Below are 18,380 nucleotides of genomic sequence, written 5' to 3' on the forward strand. Positions count from 1 at the left end.
CTCAACAGGACATCACATAGCTGAAATTGGGTAGCTGTTGTAAGGAAAAAAAATCAAGTGAACCCATTCTTGAATGACCTTTGCTAACACCTTTACAATGTAGAATTCAAATTAGTCTCAGGTAAAGGTTTCACCTTACAGATGAGAGCTAGGTGCATTTTTTAAACAGCACAAACATAACCCCGGGGTCAGAGACAAAAATCAAGTATCCCATTTTACATATATAATTATGCACGTTTATTTTCAGTGACAAAGCCATGAAATGCCAGGAAACATTTTCATCAATAATGCTTCAACAATATAGAATTAATCGCTGCATATACGTTTTAAGGTGATATGTCCACTTTGTTCACATTGTTTCCCCAACAGACACTCACAAAGTTCGTTACACATTGCAAATGAAGGGAAAAAAGTTATAAATGTACTTTATTAACATTTTACCAGATAAACTTCCAATAGTCAGCAAAATGGCTTAAATTAAACTGTAGACAACCAAACAGATCAAGGCATGTCATAAACAATGGGAAATGGATTGGACACTGGTGGTTTTTTTTTTTTACAACCTAACATTAGCTGAAAAGGTGAAATGCACAGATGAAATTTAGACCGTTTTGCTCCGTAAGAGGATAAGGTGCACCCAGAGTGAGGAACAAGGAAGAAAAGACTATTTGCCTGACTTAGTGGTACAACAAATATAACATACTCATTCTTGAATAGGCTGATTTTATGTCAGCCAGTTTTAACATATCCAACCCCATTCAAGTTTGCTCACTGTTATTTTACGTCACAATGTAATAAATCACTTTCATAGATTCCCTCAGTATGCCGTGTATATATTTATATATTATATTATATATATATATATAATTCCTGTATCTGTAACTGGGATTCATAATAAAATACTTTAAAACCATTATAAAGACTTGTTATATAACTAAATTTCTGTAACAATAGTGTGTACTGTAATACATTAAAAGTGCTCATCATGTGTTTAAAAATGCAGTTCTGGGACCTGAGGCATTGGAATGGCCATTGGCAAAATGACTGTGACTGAATAGCATGCTTTAAATTTCTGTGCAAACAGGAAAAAATTGAAGTTCAGAGACTACGACAAACACAGTAAGATGCCCCCTCCTACATCCCTGGGACCATCCCTTTTGGAGCAAGTAGCAGTGGAGGGCTGAAAAAGGAGAAGTAGAAGTAGAGCAAAACCTTACATCCAAGCTGCTTACTGATAACTTTGACTATACCAACCTAGACAGTGTTCAACTACTGAAAAGCTGCATGGTTCTAGAGGATAACCAGAGATGTACCAGACTAAAACCACAAAGCTAAGAAAGCTTTCCGCTTCAAAGCATTGTTCCAATGCCTTCAGATATTTGACATTCTGCACAACTGAGTTCTTCTGTGGGCACAGGAAAAGTGCGTACAGTGAAGAACATTTACCTTTTTCATCTCCCACACTGTAGATCACAGTACCTTACAGTGGGGATGAATTACTTACATAGAAATAAGAAAAAAAACTTATACTGTCAGATACTACACTCACTTAATAAAAATAAAAATTAGGGTACTCCTTGAAGCAACCAACAGCAGAGATTTCCAAATTTACAACAAAAACAACACAGAAAACAGAAGTTCACACACACACACTGAAGCTTCATTATGAAAATGAGATGATCAACTAATAACATTTATTATTAAAGGTCACTGTCATTTCCCTGTTTTCAGAATCAGCTCCAACATGGAAAATGGAATTTAATCACTGGCATGGCAGGAAAACAAAACAAAACAAATTCAGTTGACTTGGTAAAGGCTAAATGCTTTTTTTTTTTTTTTTTTTTTGCAACTGAAATGGAAAATGAATTTTACAAGACAATCTAATTAGAAAAATTCAAGAGTGACACATGATAAATTTATTTCAATGTGTTATTTGCTATATTCATTTTTTAAAGGGAATTTTAAATTATGACTAACAATTCTATACTAAGATTTGAACCAATGGTGCCTTAAAAATCACAACAAACTGTACTTAACCTGTTGGTTCACTAACATGCTCTACCATGTAATGGAAATATAATGGAAAAGGAAACAAAAAATAACAAAATTAGTTATCATGCTGTTTGAGACTCTCTGCTGAGACTGCCACCGAGGAGTTCAATTCATGGCAACCGTGATAGATTTCATGAACACAGCATATAACCTGTACTGTAATAAACAGGACTGACTTAAAATTTTCTCAGAAAAGAATAACAGGGCAAAAGGAGAGGGGTGATGTGGGGGGAGACCACTTCCCCCATATTACTGCACACGCAGGCAAAGCTGACTTTACAGAAGCAGCCAAACACCTGCTCTGTTTGCCTACTTCAGCTTTTCTAGAGAGGAAATATATGTAGGGAAGATCCATTTAATGGATCTGGAATGGAAGTGGGAGGAGGCATAGGGAAGATTTTTCACTTGCAGAAGGCTAGAAATATATTCTACTAATTAAAATTCATTCTATTAAGCTTTCCACCAATATTTAACAACTCCAGCCCTTTCAAAGCAATCCTACTTCCAGCCCAAACCAGGAATGCTTTTTCTCAGTTTCAAAAAATTTTACTCTCATATGAAAATAAAAACATAGTAGTACTGCAGTCAGTAGCTTTGAAGTATCAGGTTCAAGCTGAAGGTAGTAAGAAGACTTTGTATACAGTTGGTGTCAGTAAAATTACAATTTAACAAATTAGAAGCTAAAAATACTTAATTATCATTCAATAGAATGGAAGTCAAATTAGAAGCCAAATGGTATTTTAGAAGAATCAGAGACATGCCCAGATTTGCCACAATAGTCCTTTCTTTTTATTATTTTTATTTTTTCTCCGATTTGAATTACCCACTAGATTTGTGTTAAGGAATTAAACTATTAGCAATATGCTGTTATAGTTAATTACACAGATGCAGTTAGGACCAGAGCAGGGCATGTGGTCAGTATGACCATAATAGTATGCAGCAAAAGGGAACAAAAACAAAATGATCTCCTGGCAACATACTTTTATTGTTTCTGCAGGATAAATGTTCAACTCTGTTATGCCAGAACAAGGAACTATCTCTAGACAACAGGATATTTCTATGCCAGAGAAAATAATACGTTTCCATCTCGGTGAAAGTTTGGAGCAAACCTTTTCAAACAAAAAATGAAATTTTCCAGTCAAGTTGAATTATGAATTCTACGAAGCCCTAGAATTTGGAAACCTACATTATTCTAGAAAATCTTAGAATAAGGTACTGCACAGTTCTCCTTTACTGTGAGCACAGTTTGCCCTTTGTTTTTGTCAATTTTTATTTCTAGTCACTAGAAAAGGATTGCTTTGCCATTTCTGTTTGATTTATTATATGCTTGATAAAATAATTCTGGATGTGTGACTACCTTTCTGTAGTCAATGATGTCACAAACTGATGCTGCAACTAAGCAAGCGTAGGACTGTGTGGCAGAAATAATTTTTATATTAGAATTATACCTAATCAACTTGCTTGTTCATTTATAACAGCAGCAAATAAAACTGCCTGTAAACATAAAATAAACACATAAGATGTATGTAGCAATCTCAAAACCTCTTAATCTTTAATGAGATCACGCAGAAAGTTGAACACTCCACACTGCTCTTATGCTGCAGAAAACTGATCAAGTAAGTATAACTGATCTACCCGAGGCCACAAAGATCATCATCATCAGCCAAGATTAAGATTGCAAAGGCCAGGCATCGGCTTGATGTTTGTTCAGATTATGACAAAATGCTAAATCACATTCTGTATTTGAAAGTCTTTTTCAGCAAGGAAATTCTGCAAAGAATTAAGAATTTTTCATGGCAAATGTATTATTTCAGCTGGAATATTTCTCTAGTTTGTTCTACTACTGAGCAACATAAACACTTCCAGTTGAGTCCTTAATGTGATAAGCTATGTTCACACACATACACAAAAGTATGTATGCATGCATTTCAAAAGGATGAAGCCATTCTTATTTTATTCAGCTAATATAATGGAAAGCAGTTTTAAATGCTATGCTGTTTCTTCTTCCAACCTAGACCATGATTTGATGGCCAAATTTTCATTTTTATAGTAGTATTTCTCTATTTGTCAGAATCTGTAATGAAAAATTATGGCATAGAAAAGGAAAGACAAACCATGAGTCAAGTCAGGTTCTGTACTATGGCTCATTAAAAACGAACTATGACTAGCCTTCCTGGTTTGTAATTTTTTTCATTAAAGAACCTTCTTAAAATACAATTTCATTTCTCAGATGTAATTCATATCCACTTTCCTGTGAGGATTTCTGACCTGTCAAAACCCTCCTATGCAAAATGTAATGATAGGATCAGTTTAATAGAGTGACTAATGAGCTAATCTAAAGTTAAAACTAAATGGAGTGTTTTGATAGCGTTTGGTGGGGAAAACCAGGACATGCTTCTTGAGAGAGAGTTCTGATGGACTGTCAAAGACTATACCGCAAAGGCAGTGTGAAAGGTAATGGAATAAAGTGGAAGGTGAGAGGGAAATACAAAATACACCTCTCATAAGATAAGCACACACAGAGACAACACTTCAATTCTAATTACTGGCCATTTAAGCAATAAACTTATTCTCAACTCTTTTGAGAATGTTTTCCTCATTTCATGCACAACTGAAGAGATATCAATTTTAGTATAATTTGTATCAAATAGTGCTTTTGGAGCTCAGAACGACTGAAATCTTAGCCAGAAATCTGAAAGATGAAAACAAAGGCTCTGCAACAGAAATCTGTAGCTCACAGGTGAAATAAATTTTAAACGTTTAAAACAACAACAACAAAAAACAGCACAGTCCTCTGGCAACAACTTGAACAAAGAGAGTGACAGTGGTCAAGCAATTCCAGGTGTTTTCATGCACGTGTATCTATTTGTAGCGTATCTCTGTCTGTTTCATTCAGCTTGTACATTTCTCTTTGATTTCCAGTAATCAAGTATTTGATTTGTAAGATGCTACAGTAGTGCCAGCAGGCACAGACTGGTGTAATAAATACACTCTTCACAAAATATAAAAGCCATGCACTTTAGTGTAGAAAGCATAGCTCTTCAGCTCAGTGGAAATCAATATCCCCCTTTCCTTTTTTTTTTTTTTTTTTTTTTTTTTTTAAAATATCTCCGCTCAGCCACTTAAAAGTCCCAGCTGCCACAGAAAGTCATACAAACTCCAAGCCCTGCTCTGTTTTAAGTTTCTGTTCCATAGCTCCCTTCAGGAGTGTGAACAGGATACTTCTTGCTAAACTAGACCACAAGAAATTTCCCTAGTAGACCAAGTGAAAAAACAAATTTGATAATTTTTCCATTTTAGTAACTCATTCAAAATCAGTTCCATTACAGAAGCATCAAGTCATCGGTTCTTGTTTTATCACACGCTTTATGAAGACAGGATCATTACAACAGCCTTGAAGGGGACTGTCAGTTAGGTTCACACTGTCTATGTTCGTTGGGAGAAACACCTTGGAAGAACTGTGGTTCAACAGGATGGGGCTTTTACATTTGTGAGTTGTATGTCCCTTAGGGACTAAAGTCACAGAACTATTGCCAGGTAGCACCCCAGATTTCTTAGGAAATAAAATTTTGCCTCGTTCTACAACAACATGCTTTATAGAAGAGGTGGAGGCACCAGACAGTGATTCTTTTATGACTTCATTTGGGATCTTGCTATATAGGTAACTGGGGGCGTTATTCTCCATTATATCTGACCAAGCCCTGTAGCGAACTTCTGCAGCTCCCCAGTAGTGTCTAATAGCAGACTCCGAGCGATGGCCCGTCACTGCCATTATTTCTCTAGGCCCCAGTCCTGCTTCACACAGTAGCTGGATGGTGGTAGTTCGGAGCGAATGATTGGTATATCGCTGGGAGAGCCTGGCTGCCACACTTATCCTGGGCATCATCGTACCTAAGTAGTTCACACCCATTGGTTCTCTTTTGTACCATACCGGTTGTTCTTGCATTTGCTCTGATGTTAGCTTTAAAGGATGCAGGTAAAAGGCAGGGGGCTCCGGAGGCAACTTAGACAAATAAAGCTCCAAGGATAAAACAGGACAGTTTGGGTCCCCTGGCATATCATACATTTTACCCATTTTATGAGGATCTTCTCCATTTTTTCCTTTGCCAGGATACCTAAACATGGCATATCGACGCCCATTCTTGTCTTTCTCAACAACAAAAGCATCTGGAGCCAGATCTCTTAAAATTTCCCTCCCTCGTTTGGCAAAATGCAACTGCAAATCAAACCACACCTTGTTGACGAGTGCCAGGGGACTGTGCAATCCCAGCACACCAGACTGTTTAATTTTACGCAAGTCCTCAGCAGCTATAGGAGGATGGTGGTGAGTCTCATCCTTTCCCTGCATGCGCAGCATCTTCAGCACACTCACAAATACCATGTTTGCACTAGCAAACTCTTTGTCCTTCATTAAGCAAATCTGACGATTATACGGTGGCATTTTGAGATGCCGGTTTAAGCCAGCACGCATTGACTTGTAGCTTGCCACACTGTAGGTATTTCCATCATGATTCCTTATCGTGTAATAGAACTCTCTTAGAATATCATTGAGTTCACTTACTGGGACCAATTCAAAGCTAGGATCCTTGCCATTTTTGGCCAGCCACTGTTTTAATAGGTTAGCTGCCCAGCCAGTCTGCTTGTGGGTGTTTTTGATGCTCTTAGCATCTTCTTCCTCTTCCTCCAAGCCAAAGAGGACATCCTCGGGGAAGTTAAAATTCCTCTGTGCTGCTTCTATCGCTTCTTTATTTTCTGATGAGGTCTCTTCATGTTTCAACTGCTTTTCGAAACAATTGATCAAAGTTGTACCATCAAATATGCCACAGGTATACGGCACACAGCGAACTACTTTTTGTTCTGAGAGCTGTGAAGTGCGGAGTAATACATAATATTTTGGATCTTACATAACAAAAAGCAGGTGGCATTAACTGGATTTTTCAAATGACATGGCACGTCAGTTTCATACCTCACTAGCCAATTAAAATGCATCTGGTCCTTCTTTATTAACCATGGCATTACACATGCTTTAACTGGTTTGATTGAAAGCAAACCTACAAACATACACTATAACAAAAAGCTGAAAACCAGAAAGCATCCTGTGTCTATCAGTTCCCTCCTCCTTGCTCACCTTCCATTGCTAAATACCACTATCACACACAATCTTGTCCGGGTTTCAGGCTCTACCAAAGAAGAAAAATTTCAAAATATGCATCTTATACTGAAAATTAGATCTTAAAGCCATTAATCTGTCAACCATTCTGATACTTAATTTCCTACATATCAAACACTGACAATTTTTTATAGCTATAATCCACAGGTATCTTTTAAAAATGACAACCATTCTTTATTAAACAATTTAATTAAAAGGTTCAGTAAGGCATGACTTATGATCTATAATACTGGTCATCTCTGTCAGACTATTTCTGCAACAAGTGAAAAACAGAATATTTTCTTCTTGCTTTGAAATACAATTCAGATTTATCTGCACCTTGAAACACCATTAAATGTGGAAATTTTGGCTAGAAGTAATTCATTTTATTCCCCACAGTTAAATGTATTCCAATCAACAACAACGTTAAGTACGAGGTGCTTTGTGAAATATCTGTATGCAAAAAAACCCACTTAATTACAAGTTATTTTAAGTAGCTTAAATTCAATCTTAAAATTTCAAAGCAAGGTCAACAAATTTTAGATGAAGAATCCAGAAGTTCCCCTTTACCATGAAGTAGTTATTCCTGAAGAAATTTTTTTCTTTCTTTTCTTTTCTCTTTTTTTTTTTTAATGACATGGAAATGAAATATAACTCCATTTCTTAATAACTTCTGGATTAGTGTGAAAATGAAAGAGCTGCAATAATTTACAAAATACTTGTATCTTTAAGTTCAAGGCCTTAAGACAAAAACTAAGCAGGGTTTTCTTTCATGTTAGCTCTGTGGTACCAGACATGGTTTTACTGTTCTCTGGAATTACTAAGTCATCTACTTACACAAACACATTGGAAAACTTCTGAAAGGATTACCAGAAGCTCATGCTCCCAGTAATACTCTGGATCAGAAGAAGAAGAAAAATACAAATGGACAGAAACTAGAAAGGATGGCACAAAAAGAAAACTAAAATAGTTTCATTATGAGCAGTAAAGGTAAAGAGCTTATCTCCTGTGGATTGTAACTTTAGAAGTTTATATAGAAACATAATCGACAACCTACCTGGGTTGTTCCCTCAGCAGTTCGCTTGTTTGCCGAAGTATCTGTTGGTGGCCTGCTTGTCTGGTTTTCTGAGGGGTCAAGAAATTGTTCATTTGCAGTATCTAATCAGTACTGAATACTGCTATCCACTATACAAATTGGGAGGCAACATTTGAAGTTGTTTGATACTAAACATTCACTATGTGGTACATTTAATATTTTTCAGCCCTGAGTGTCAACTGCAAGTATTCAAGCTTAATTACTACTATTATTTTCAGAGGGAATAGAAGTTACAAAAAAGCAAAATGGCACTTTTCAGCATAGAAGTAATATTCATTCCCTTCCTTGAAAGTCTGACACCGTATTCCAAATATTTAGTGAACAATTCCCTTGGTTATCTGAGGACAAAACATAGTTCCAGCCTCTCTTGCCTCTGTATGTAAACAGACAAGATATTAAGCTGAGAACAAAAAAAAAAAGTTACTCAACATTTTTATGTGAAAACTGACTAAACAATGGATGGTTAGATTGCAAAATATGTAACTGAGGTAAGCTGTGCAGGGAGAGAGCGTTCTTCCTAGCTCAACCAAACACACATCTATACGAGCAACTTAAGCAGAAATTGCTTGAATATTTGAAGTAACCATTTAAATCCAAATTCTCCCTTCTCGCTCCCTTTCATTTTAACCAGAGCTTAGCAGTAACAGTGTTGGCCCAAAGCAGTGTTTCAGTTCTGGTGAGAAAACCACTGGGGGATCCACCAAGGCTCTGCAAACTGCAGAAAACAAGACAAATTTCTGGGCACATAGAGCCTTCTGTCGGTCACTGTCCCTGATCTGTGCCATGCAACCCTTTTTAGGTTGTATTATATATCATTATACTAGTTTTACAGATAAAAACTAAATACAAAGCGTATAGCTGTCATGTTGATGGAAGACAGATTTTGACACAGGTATTTTAGAGATGGAAAAATTAAATTATTTCTGATGTCAAGCTCTGCTTGAGTTAATCCTAACATCATACTGTGCCAATTAGAAACTCTTGGCTATGATTCCAACTCACTCAGGACCACTTAGAAAATCTTGAGGACCACTTAGAAAAAGATGTCAAGGTATGTAAAATCAGAAGTACAGAGAATCACGATGGCATGGCAAAAGATGGAAGGGAAAGCATTTAAAATAGCTCATCTAAATACCATCTTTGGACTTTCATTGTGCTCAGAGACTTTGTTTTATAGACAATAAATGTACTTCTTCGGAATTAGATTAATATTCAGTTGTGTCTTTTCCCCACTGTGTTTACTTTTAAGTGTTGTAAAAATTACGTCAATTAATATACTTTCTTTTCTGTATGTCTTTGCTTAGGAAAGGCAAACAGATTATTTTGTGAGACTGTATTAAAAAACATGAATATCAAGCTGTTAATAATAGAATGGGAATTTCTGATTTCATGCTAGAAATACTGTAAAACAAGTTCTAAATAAAACCAAGTTTACAGAGCCACACTGTTTACCCCTAACAAGAGATGATTTTCAACAATGGCTGCAACATTTGTGACAGATGATTTTGATCTTGACAATTTCAACAGAAAGACCACTCAGAAGACACATCTCAGTGAAATACACTAACAAAATTTCCAAAGGACTAGATGTTTTTGTTTCCCTTTGACAACCATTTTCCTTTCCCAGTGCCAATAGTCAAGCATAACTTACCAGCTCTGGGCGCTGTAATGGTGGGGGGTTCAACAGGAGCTGTATTACTAAATGCAGAGAGGGGAATCTTCATCTGTAAGGGAGTTCGACTGCTGGTAGAATTATAAAGTCCTGAAGTACCCACTGTGGGCAAAGAAGTTCTTGTGGTCTGTGCACCAGGATGTGCAGTTGGAACAGCCTGTACTGCCAAAGTTGTCCCTATAGATCCAGCACTGGCTGGAGAGGTCCTCTGAACACTGGGACTGGGCACAGATGGGCTGTTATTTGGTTTAGTTGAGTTAGTTGATGCCAAAGACACTGTAGTTTTGGTAAGGCCACCAACTGTAGATGCGCTTTGTACAGATATAAATTCAACGCTGCCTGACTGCTGGTTATTGACCAAAGTTCCTGTGTGGCCTTGAAGAAGCTGAGGCTGGGATGACACTGCAACAGGTACATGCAAGATTACGGGCAAAGACTGCAATGAGACAGACATTTGCTGAGTGCTGCCACTGGGCACTTGACTTGTGCCCACAACTGCAGCTGTGTTAGCTGTGGAAAGAACTGTTGTTGTCAAAGGGCTGGAGGTCACTGGAGTCTGAGGCTTAGGATGTCCACTGCCAGGTATTTGAGGAGCAACGAAAGTGGAAGCTGGTACTACACATACACACGCACCAAAAAAAAAAAAAAAAAAGAAAAAAAAAGAAAAAAAAGAAAAAAAATAATTAAGTATTTGAACCAAGTGGGAAGTTTCACTCCAACATAACAGATGCAAAGGTTTGGAATATGATTAACTTTTTGCAAAGAAAGGGTATATATAAACTCCTTTTCTGTTGTACTGTTGAATTGTGATATTAAATGGCCTAGTTAGTCAATACTGTATTTCAGTTTGAAAAACCATATACAAATGACAAAAAATACAAACAACTATGACATAAAGGCTGAGAAAAGCTCTGAGATTTAAATGATAAACACATATGAACCATGGCACTTCAAACGTGTTACAGAAATGGTAGAACAACTGGTCCTTCAGAAAACATGAGAAAAGAAAAAGCTAAATCAGTTGACTAACTTGCTTTGTACAGATAGGACACGATAACCAAAATGTTCTACTGAAATCACGGATTAATGTGCCAAAAAGGATGTTTGTTTTTATGCAACAGAATCTCAGGATTAAATCTGAAGATTGGGAGCATTACACACTACACATAGCCATTATAGTCCCACTATGAGATGGTTCTGTTGGAAAAAAAATCAATATTCAATATTAAGCAGTTTTCAAAACTGAAGATACAGTGTCTACATGATGGTAATTAATGGTGATTTTGATTCTACGTTCCCTACAAAATTCTAATACAGGAATTCCATTTGTCAAGATGATTCCCTTAAGAACTCAGGCTTGTGACTTCCCTTAGTTCCCCACTCAACTTTTGTAACCAACAGTCAGAGGGGATGATAATCAGCGAGTAAAAAAATGGCCTGGGAGCCATGTATATTACTTCTCAGCAGTGGAGAGGCTGCACATCTTCCTGTCTTAGCCAGGCATGCATTCTGTTGAAGCTTCTCATTTACTCATACGTTCTGGTTGGCCAAGCAAATGCATTTTTTGCCTTGCCTGGTAATCACACTATACAGATGTAAGCACAAAATAAATGCCCTCCAAAGGAGGGCAACAAAGATGTTAGAAGGACTGAAAGGCATGCCTTATGAGGCATGAAGACACCTGGGTGGTCTTGTCTGGAGATGAGAAAGCTAAGAGGTGACCTCGTTGTTCTTTACAACTTCCTGAGGAGAAGTGGAGAGGGAAGTGTTGGTCTCTTCTCCCTGGTAATAGATGACAGGATGCGCAGGAATGCCATAAATGTGCACCAGGAGAGGTTTAGACTAGATAGATGGAAAGATTTCTTTACTGTGAGGGTGGTCAAATGCTACAACAGGCTTCCTAGAAAGGTGATTGATGCTCCATGCCAGTGTTCAAGAGCCACTCGGAAAATGCCCTCACTAACGTGGAAGACCTAGTCCCTTCAAACTGAACCATTCTATTCTATTCTATTCTAAAATTGGGAATGTGTTATGGAACTTAGAGTAGTGCTTTTTGATGCCAGGGAAAAAAAAAAGTCATAGGAAACAGTTTTACACTGTTCAGTTAATTAACAGGAAGCAATAAAACTTTTAAGAAGCGTATTTATAAAGTCTGTAGGCAGTTTCTCACCTGTACTTAGAGAGGCTTGAAACGTCGTTGTTGTGCTCACTCCTACACTCCTCTTCGACTCCAACATCTGCCTCACTGTGCCAGCATTTCTATAGAAAGAAGCTTCAGTTAGCATTTCTCAATCCACCACCATCAGATATAATGATACACAGTACAATGATGGGGGGAAAAATATTTTACAACTGCTCTTTTCATTAATATTTTCTAAACCTATTTATTTTCTGCCCCCTATGCAATTAACTTTGGATAGTCCCCGAATAAAAAACAAAAATCCTCTCAAAAACAAAGCCCCACAGAATATTTAATTTCAAATTTTCAAATGCTTCACTGAGTCTGCCTTCTGCCAACAGAATTTTTGTTTCCTTGAAGTTAGACTTCCATTTTAATCTATTATTTCTAACTGCTAAAACAACCCCCAGTTTACCTAGGAACGGATTCAATTCTGTCCATTTGTGAATTCTGTGAAAGAAAGTGGAATTTTCCAGTTGAACAGCAAAATGAAGGAAAAGGGAGAACACTTTAATTAAAAACAAAACAAAACATGAACGATCTTCCTTTACATGAGGTATTACAAGTGTCCTATTCTACATTTTACCATGGTCACAGCGACTTGCTTTGCTTACCGGTATGTTGTATTGGTTGTGCTCACAGTGTCACTTGCTGCTTTCACTGGAGACAGAGGTGGGTTTGGTGGGTTCTACCAAAACCAAAACAAAACAAAAACACACAACTGAATAAGCTTGCAAACTCATGGTTTAATTGTTTCATATTAATTCCTTTCTGTATGAGGTACAAATTTGCTGGAGCCAAAATTGGGCAGGAACTTGACAGGATTTACAAGTCGCCCAAAGCCTATTTGGACCTACCCATCTCCTTTTCTACATCCTCCCTCTTTGTAAGTCTCTCGTCTTCAGGTTTTTATAGCACAAGAACCAAAATTTCTTTCTGGATTTTTATGGACTTTTAGCTTCCATTTCTTCATGATAAATAACCCAAAATATTTATTCTAGGCACAGATAAATACTTCTGTTTGTATTCATTCCTCTCTTCTCCTCTGTCCCCAATACCTGGGATTCACTCTGTACTCTTCATATTGAAGTAAATTACATTTACTTATACATAATTTAAAGAACTTCCACACTAACAGTGTATAAGGGACATTCTGTGCAAGTGAGAATTACATAACAGGTGTTAAAGACCCTTTTCTTTCACACCACTTTGTTTTACCCAAGTAAGATAAACTTATTTCTGAACACCACTGAACCCAGTCACATCTTTCTATGTATAAAATTCCTTTATTATTCTATACAAAGCTTAGGCTAGCTCAGAAAAGCAAATACAACGAATGCAGTTCTTACTTCCTGTCTTTTCTTCAAGTCCTCCTTGGCTGCACCAAACCGCTTTGTCAATCTAGCAACCTTAGCCTAAATGGGAAGAAGAAGAAAAACAAGGAAATCCATAAACATCCTCCCCAAGAACCTGTAAAGAAATTACACAAACCAAAGATATACATCTAAGAAATCAATACAAAAATACTGTTGCATCAGGGGAAATTTTTCTGTCCAAGAAATACAGAGCTACCACATGATTTCAAATCAGCAGATAGACACGTGTGTATCACAATCACACCTTAGACAAGAATTTTCATTGCTATTCACAACTGCACAAACATAACCCATCTATTTGCTTTTGTTTTTTTCTCTCGTCCCCACTTCTCTCTGTGAGTCAAAATGGCTTCCATAACAACTACAGGAAACTTAATACTAAATGCTGAAGATCTTACTTTTTAAATTTGACTCTAGAATCCAATTCAATACACAACCACTCACCTGTAGTTCAGTAAGCACAGTTTTATGCCTCTTGTTACATTCTATTTTCTCTATTCTCATTTTCAAGTCTGCCAGAGTCTTGTCAAATACAGCACACTGTAAAGCAGCAAGTTTTTCTTCTAACAGTCTCTGGATAACCTGCCAAATTATTAATTAAAAAATATATGTATTAATATAATCTCAAAATTCAGAAGGACGTCTACAAAAATATCCTTGACTCAAAAAGAATCTTGCCACAAAAAGAACAATGACAATGGCTGCACTTTATCAATCAAAGTTATTATAGTCACCAGTAAGCACAGCTAAGCAAGGTTTCTACATCTATTTTGGCAAATAAACATGCCCTTTCTCTGCCATTAAATCAAGAAATTAATTAATTTAATTTAAATATATATGGTTTTATTACTGATAAAAAGAACACTAACAGAAAATATTATCATAGTGTTGTGTTTACATAGGTTAGTTTTTCCTCTTTCTTTTCTACTCTTTAAAGGGACAATGGCATTCAAAGAATGGAAACTAAAGATGTTCAGCAAAACTTCTCTTTTTGATATGCACTTTCCCCTAAGCAGAAATGGCCTATATAGCTTTTGTTGCAGAAGCTAAATATGGAAGAGACTGATTTCTACAAAGTTTACTTATTACTTTTATTATTTCTCTCCCACTCCTAAATCATGACTATTGCAGCGTAAAAATCTTCCTTAGGAAAAAGAAATAAACAAGCAATGAAAGTGGTTAAGTTTTCTGGATCCTACATCAGCAAAGCTACAATACACATTAGCATAGCCTGGATTCTACATTAGCAAAGCTACAATAGTATTAGCTAGTTAACTAATGGAGTAAGTGCACAATATTTTTCTTCAAGAACATAGGTTTCTTCACACACCAATGGTGCAGTCAAATAGACAAGTAATAACTCTACAGAAGTCTGCAAAACATTATCTTGATTACACTTTTATTTGGAGAGAGACCTTCCTTAAAGTTGGGTACAAAAAGCACAACATATAAACCTGCATCACACTAAAATGTCTCCTTCACTGAGGTTATTTTGGTCTCCATCTACAGTCACACGAAGCTTAAAGAGTTTAAATGCTTAACACATTCCAAATAAATGTATAACTTCTGCAGCACAGTTTCCAAATGATATTTGGTTTCTTCTTAAAAGCAGAGTTATGCAGAATTTTATAAATTAAACCACCATTGTTATTTGAATTATGTACAATTTTAAACAAAAAAAAAAAGAGAAAGTGTGTGGTGAGGGAGAGCAAGGACTGTGTGGGAAAAGACAGTTATTTCTAAAATGCTAAGACTAGAGACAGATATGGTATGGCCATCTTCGCTCTGCACCTCCACTGTACCTTTTGTAATTTTTGGTCAACATCTCTTCTTGCTGTAATTTTTACTTGGAGTTCTGCTTCATAATCTTCTTCTCCCACATACCGACGACGTTTAGAATGTACACTGTCCATATCCTCAGATTTTGAACGCTTTCTCCTGGACACTTCACCTGAAACAATTAGATAAAACTGCTGGTGAGGAACCTTAAAAACACAAAACAAAGAAATAGGTATCTGCAGAATACCATGGTTATTATGAAGTTTCATTTTTTCCTAGCGTAAGCATTTTTCATTCTAAATCAGTAACAATGCCTTCAGGAAAACAATGTATTTGATGACATTGAAACAGAACAACAGTCCCTTTGATCTCCATACACTGCTGCTGAGTTCTGCTTTGTGATTCACCAAACCACACCCTCAAATCGAAGATCACTCTACACCACCACCATTCCCTTCTCACTTGCCTCCACTTCTTCCTGCTCCTACCAGCACCATCCTATAATGCAACATGGCTTCTGAAAAGCAAAACACAACCATCTTCTAAAAAAGTTATCCTTTTTTCAGTAACCTCTTCGCCAAGTAAAACTTCTGCTTCGTTCTGCCTGTATCAGCACAGAGCTCTTTCCTACCCTTCATTAATTTTTAACCTGCACCACCAACCCGACTGAGAAAATAGTCAAAACTTTGTAAACATTTTATTATTATTATTATTTTTACTATTTGAACAAGATGGAAAGTAAAAATCTGATGAAAGAAGGGGCCCCAAAAATATTAAGTTTAAATTTAACATTATAGATGTTATTTTCATTGCAGTGATGAAGTATATAGAAGAACCAAAGAGAGATTTTCTCTTCCAGCTCCTGGCACAGTATCCTCTTAGTGACATGCATAAAAATGACATGCCTAGGTAAATTATCAGTAAGGGAAGCTATAGAGCATACTGTGGGTATGTGCCCAGCATCCAAACACCATAACCTCCAAACCCCCAAACCCTTCACCTCAAACCTGAGGGCAATTCAGAAAGACAGAATTAGTAGTAGATAAAGAAGATTCACTGAAACTGAAAAAGCACAAGAAACAGCTGCTTTTCATTCTTATTTTTTCTTTACTTTTATTATGTATGCTATGTGAGTTATATTTCTAACTTTACAGAAGCAGTGGCAGATGAAGATGAATTTCTTGCCTATGGGTGGTGCAAACAGTGGGACAGTTATGTCACCAAGCCAAAGTAGCTATGTCAGTATGTCAGGGAATGGAACATCAGAGATAATTTGGAAGAGATAGACTAGATAAACTGTAAGATCTTGCAGCTTCAAGAACTAGAACCACCAGCTATATCAAAGGATGTATGGGCAGAACGTGAGCTTATTTAGTTGTGAAATAGAGACTCCCATGATGACGAAGGCTGGAAGCACCAGCACACTGGCTCCCACTCTGCCTGCAGGTGCATAGAACAACAGGATTGGTTCACCACTGTCGTGGCAGATGGCTGGAAGCTGTGCCCAGGGGAACACCTCAATTGCCTAAGCAAAAAATGAAGCATGCAGGGATGGAGTTAAGAAAGGCAAAGGCCACCTTGAGCTGAATTTGGTGAGAGACATAAAGGGCAACAAAATTGGCTTCATCAGCCTGGCAACCTTCTATGATGAGACGACTGGTTTGGTGGGTGAGGGGATGCTGTTTATCTTGGTTTTTAGTATTGGTTTTGGTACCCAAAACATCCTAAGAGAAACCGACTGAGTATGACCTGGAAAAATGGACAGCAAGAAACTGGTTCAGCTGCTGGGCTCCAAAAGTTGTGATTGGCAGCACAAAGTCCCATTTGATGCCAGTCACTAGTAATGTAACTTGGGGGTAAATACTGGGACCAGCACTTGCATCTTCATTCATGACTGATGTGACAGTATAGAGGGCACCCTCAGAAATTTGCAGAAGATACAAATCTGGAAGGAGTGGTTGCTACACTATATAGTTATGCTGTCAGACTGATTTTGACAAGATGGAGAAATAGGTAAACAGGAACTTCATGAAGGTCACAAAAGAAAACGCAAAGCCCTACAGTTGAATATGAGTAGGCCTGGGTACCAGTCTAGGCTGGGAACTAACTGGCTAGGAAGCAGCTTTGCAGAAAATGTCCTGGTAGTCCGCATGCACAGGCATCCCTTCCAACCTCAATGATTCTGTGTTTCCTAATACGTGCCATCAGTGAAGCATAATAGTTTTAACATTACATACTTCTCTCTGTGTGTTTGTCATCATCTTTGTGGGTGTCTTCACTGTCTTTGTCCTCTTCCTTACTCTTTCTTTCCTCCTCCACCTCTTCTATAAACACAGGAGAAAAACACACATTATTTATGTTGACCCATCGAAAGTTGCATATAGAGTCCTATCTTGACTAGTGAGCTTAGAACATTTATTTTTTTTAAACACAACAATCCAGGGGAGAGAGAGGTAAGGCACAGGGAAGCGTTTAGAGATTAAAAAAAAAAAAAAAAAAAGAGTAACGATAACTTCAGAGCAAAATTTTGAACTACTGTACAACACAGATCCACGTCTGGATTTGCTAAGCTTCAAAATCAATACAGTGCCTCAAAGTTACCTCTGAAAGTTACATTTAGGAAGAAAGTGTAAAAATGCAGTAAGAAAACACTAAGATGTTTATTTGCATTTGGAAAATTTGTCTGTAATCTTTATAGTAGAAAAGGCCAAAATTCTTTTTTCTTAGCAAGTATTAATTTTCATTTACTTCTTTCCTAGTAAAAAGCATCACAATTTAAATCTAGTCATTTAAAACCTACAATTGAGGAAGTTCTTTAAACAAAAACAACCATGCCTCATATCCACACAGCTTAAAAGGAAACACTAACACCTCCTGAAAGCTGCACAAAGTGACAAATTTCCATCAACTTTTATGCACATTCCATGAAATTTTACTGTGTTTCACAGAGACAGTATTGCTGCTTCCTGTGCTTGCTAGATAGGAAAATAAAATATATGCTAAAATTTATTCAGAATATAACAGAATAAGTCAACACTAGTATGTAACACTCAATCTCTACATTGCTGTAATAAAAA

At 37.0% G+C, this 18,380-nt stretch overlaps 1 protein-coding gene across 10 annotated transcripts in view; it reads right to left on the reverse strand.

Moving 5' to 3' along the window:
- ATF7IP (activating transcription factor 7 interacting protein) overlaps nucleotides 1-18,380 on the reverse strand; it is a 106,435-nt gene that overhangs the window by 23,751 nt on the left and 64,304 nt on the right. For 5 of the 10 annotated variants that reach the window (XM_032202031.1, XM_032202040.1, XM_032202021.1 and 2 more), the window contains exons 3-11: nucleotides 17,541-17,627; nucleotides 15,327-15,475; nucleotides 13,969-14,106; nucleotides 13,498-13,563; nucleotides 12,763-12,836; nucleotides 12,140-12,228; nucleotides 9,949-10,584; nucleotides 8,259-8,326; nucleotides 5,155-6,916 (exon numbers count right to left, since the gene is read on the reverse strand). In XM_032202031.1, coding sequence (XP_032057922.1) covers nucleotides 5,387-6,916; nucleotides 8,259-8,326; nucleotides 9,949-10,584; nucleotides 12,140-12,228; nucleotides 12,763-12,836; nucleotides 13,498-13,563; nucleotides 13,969-14,106; nucleotides 15,327-15,475; nucleotides 17,541-17,627 — 2,837 coding nt within the window. In that variant the 3' untranslated portion in view covers nucleotides 5,155-5,386. Of the gene's footprint in view, nucleotides 1-5,154; nucleotides 6,917-8,258; nucleotides 8,327-9,948; nucleotides 10,585-12,139; nucleotides 12,229-12,762; nucleotides 12,837-13,497; nucleotides 13,564-13,968; nucleotides 14,107-15,326; nucleotides 15,476-17,540; nucleotides 17,628-18,380 lie in introns of those variants that run through there. The other 5 variants (XM_032202091.1, XM_032202081.1, XM_032202072.1 and 2 more) reach the window with 4 other exon arrangements.

Source organism: Aythya fuligula, chromosome 1 (genome assembly GCF_009819795.1).
Source record: "Aythya fuligula isolate bAytFul2 chromosome 1, bAytFul2.pri, whole genome shotgun sequence".
NCBI classification, from domain to species: Eukaryota; Metazoa; Chordata; class Aves; order Anseriformes; family Anatidae; genus Aythya; species Aythya fuligula.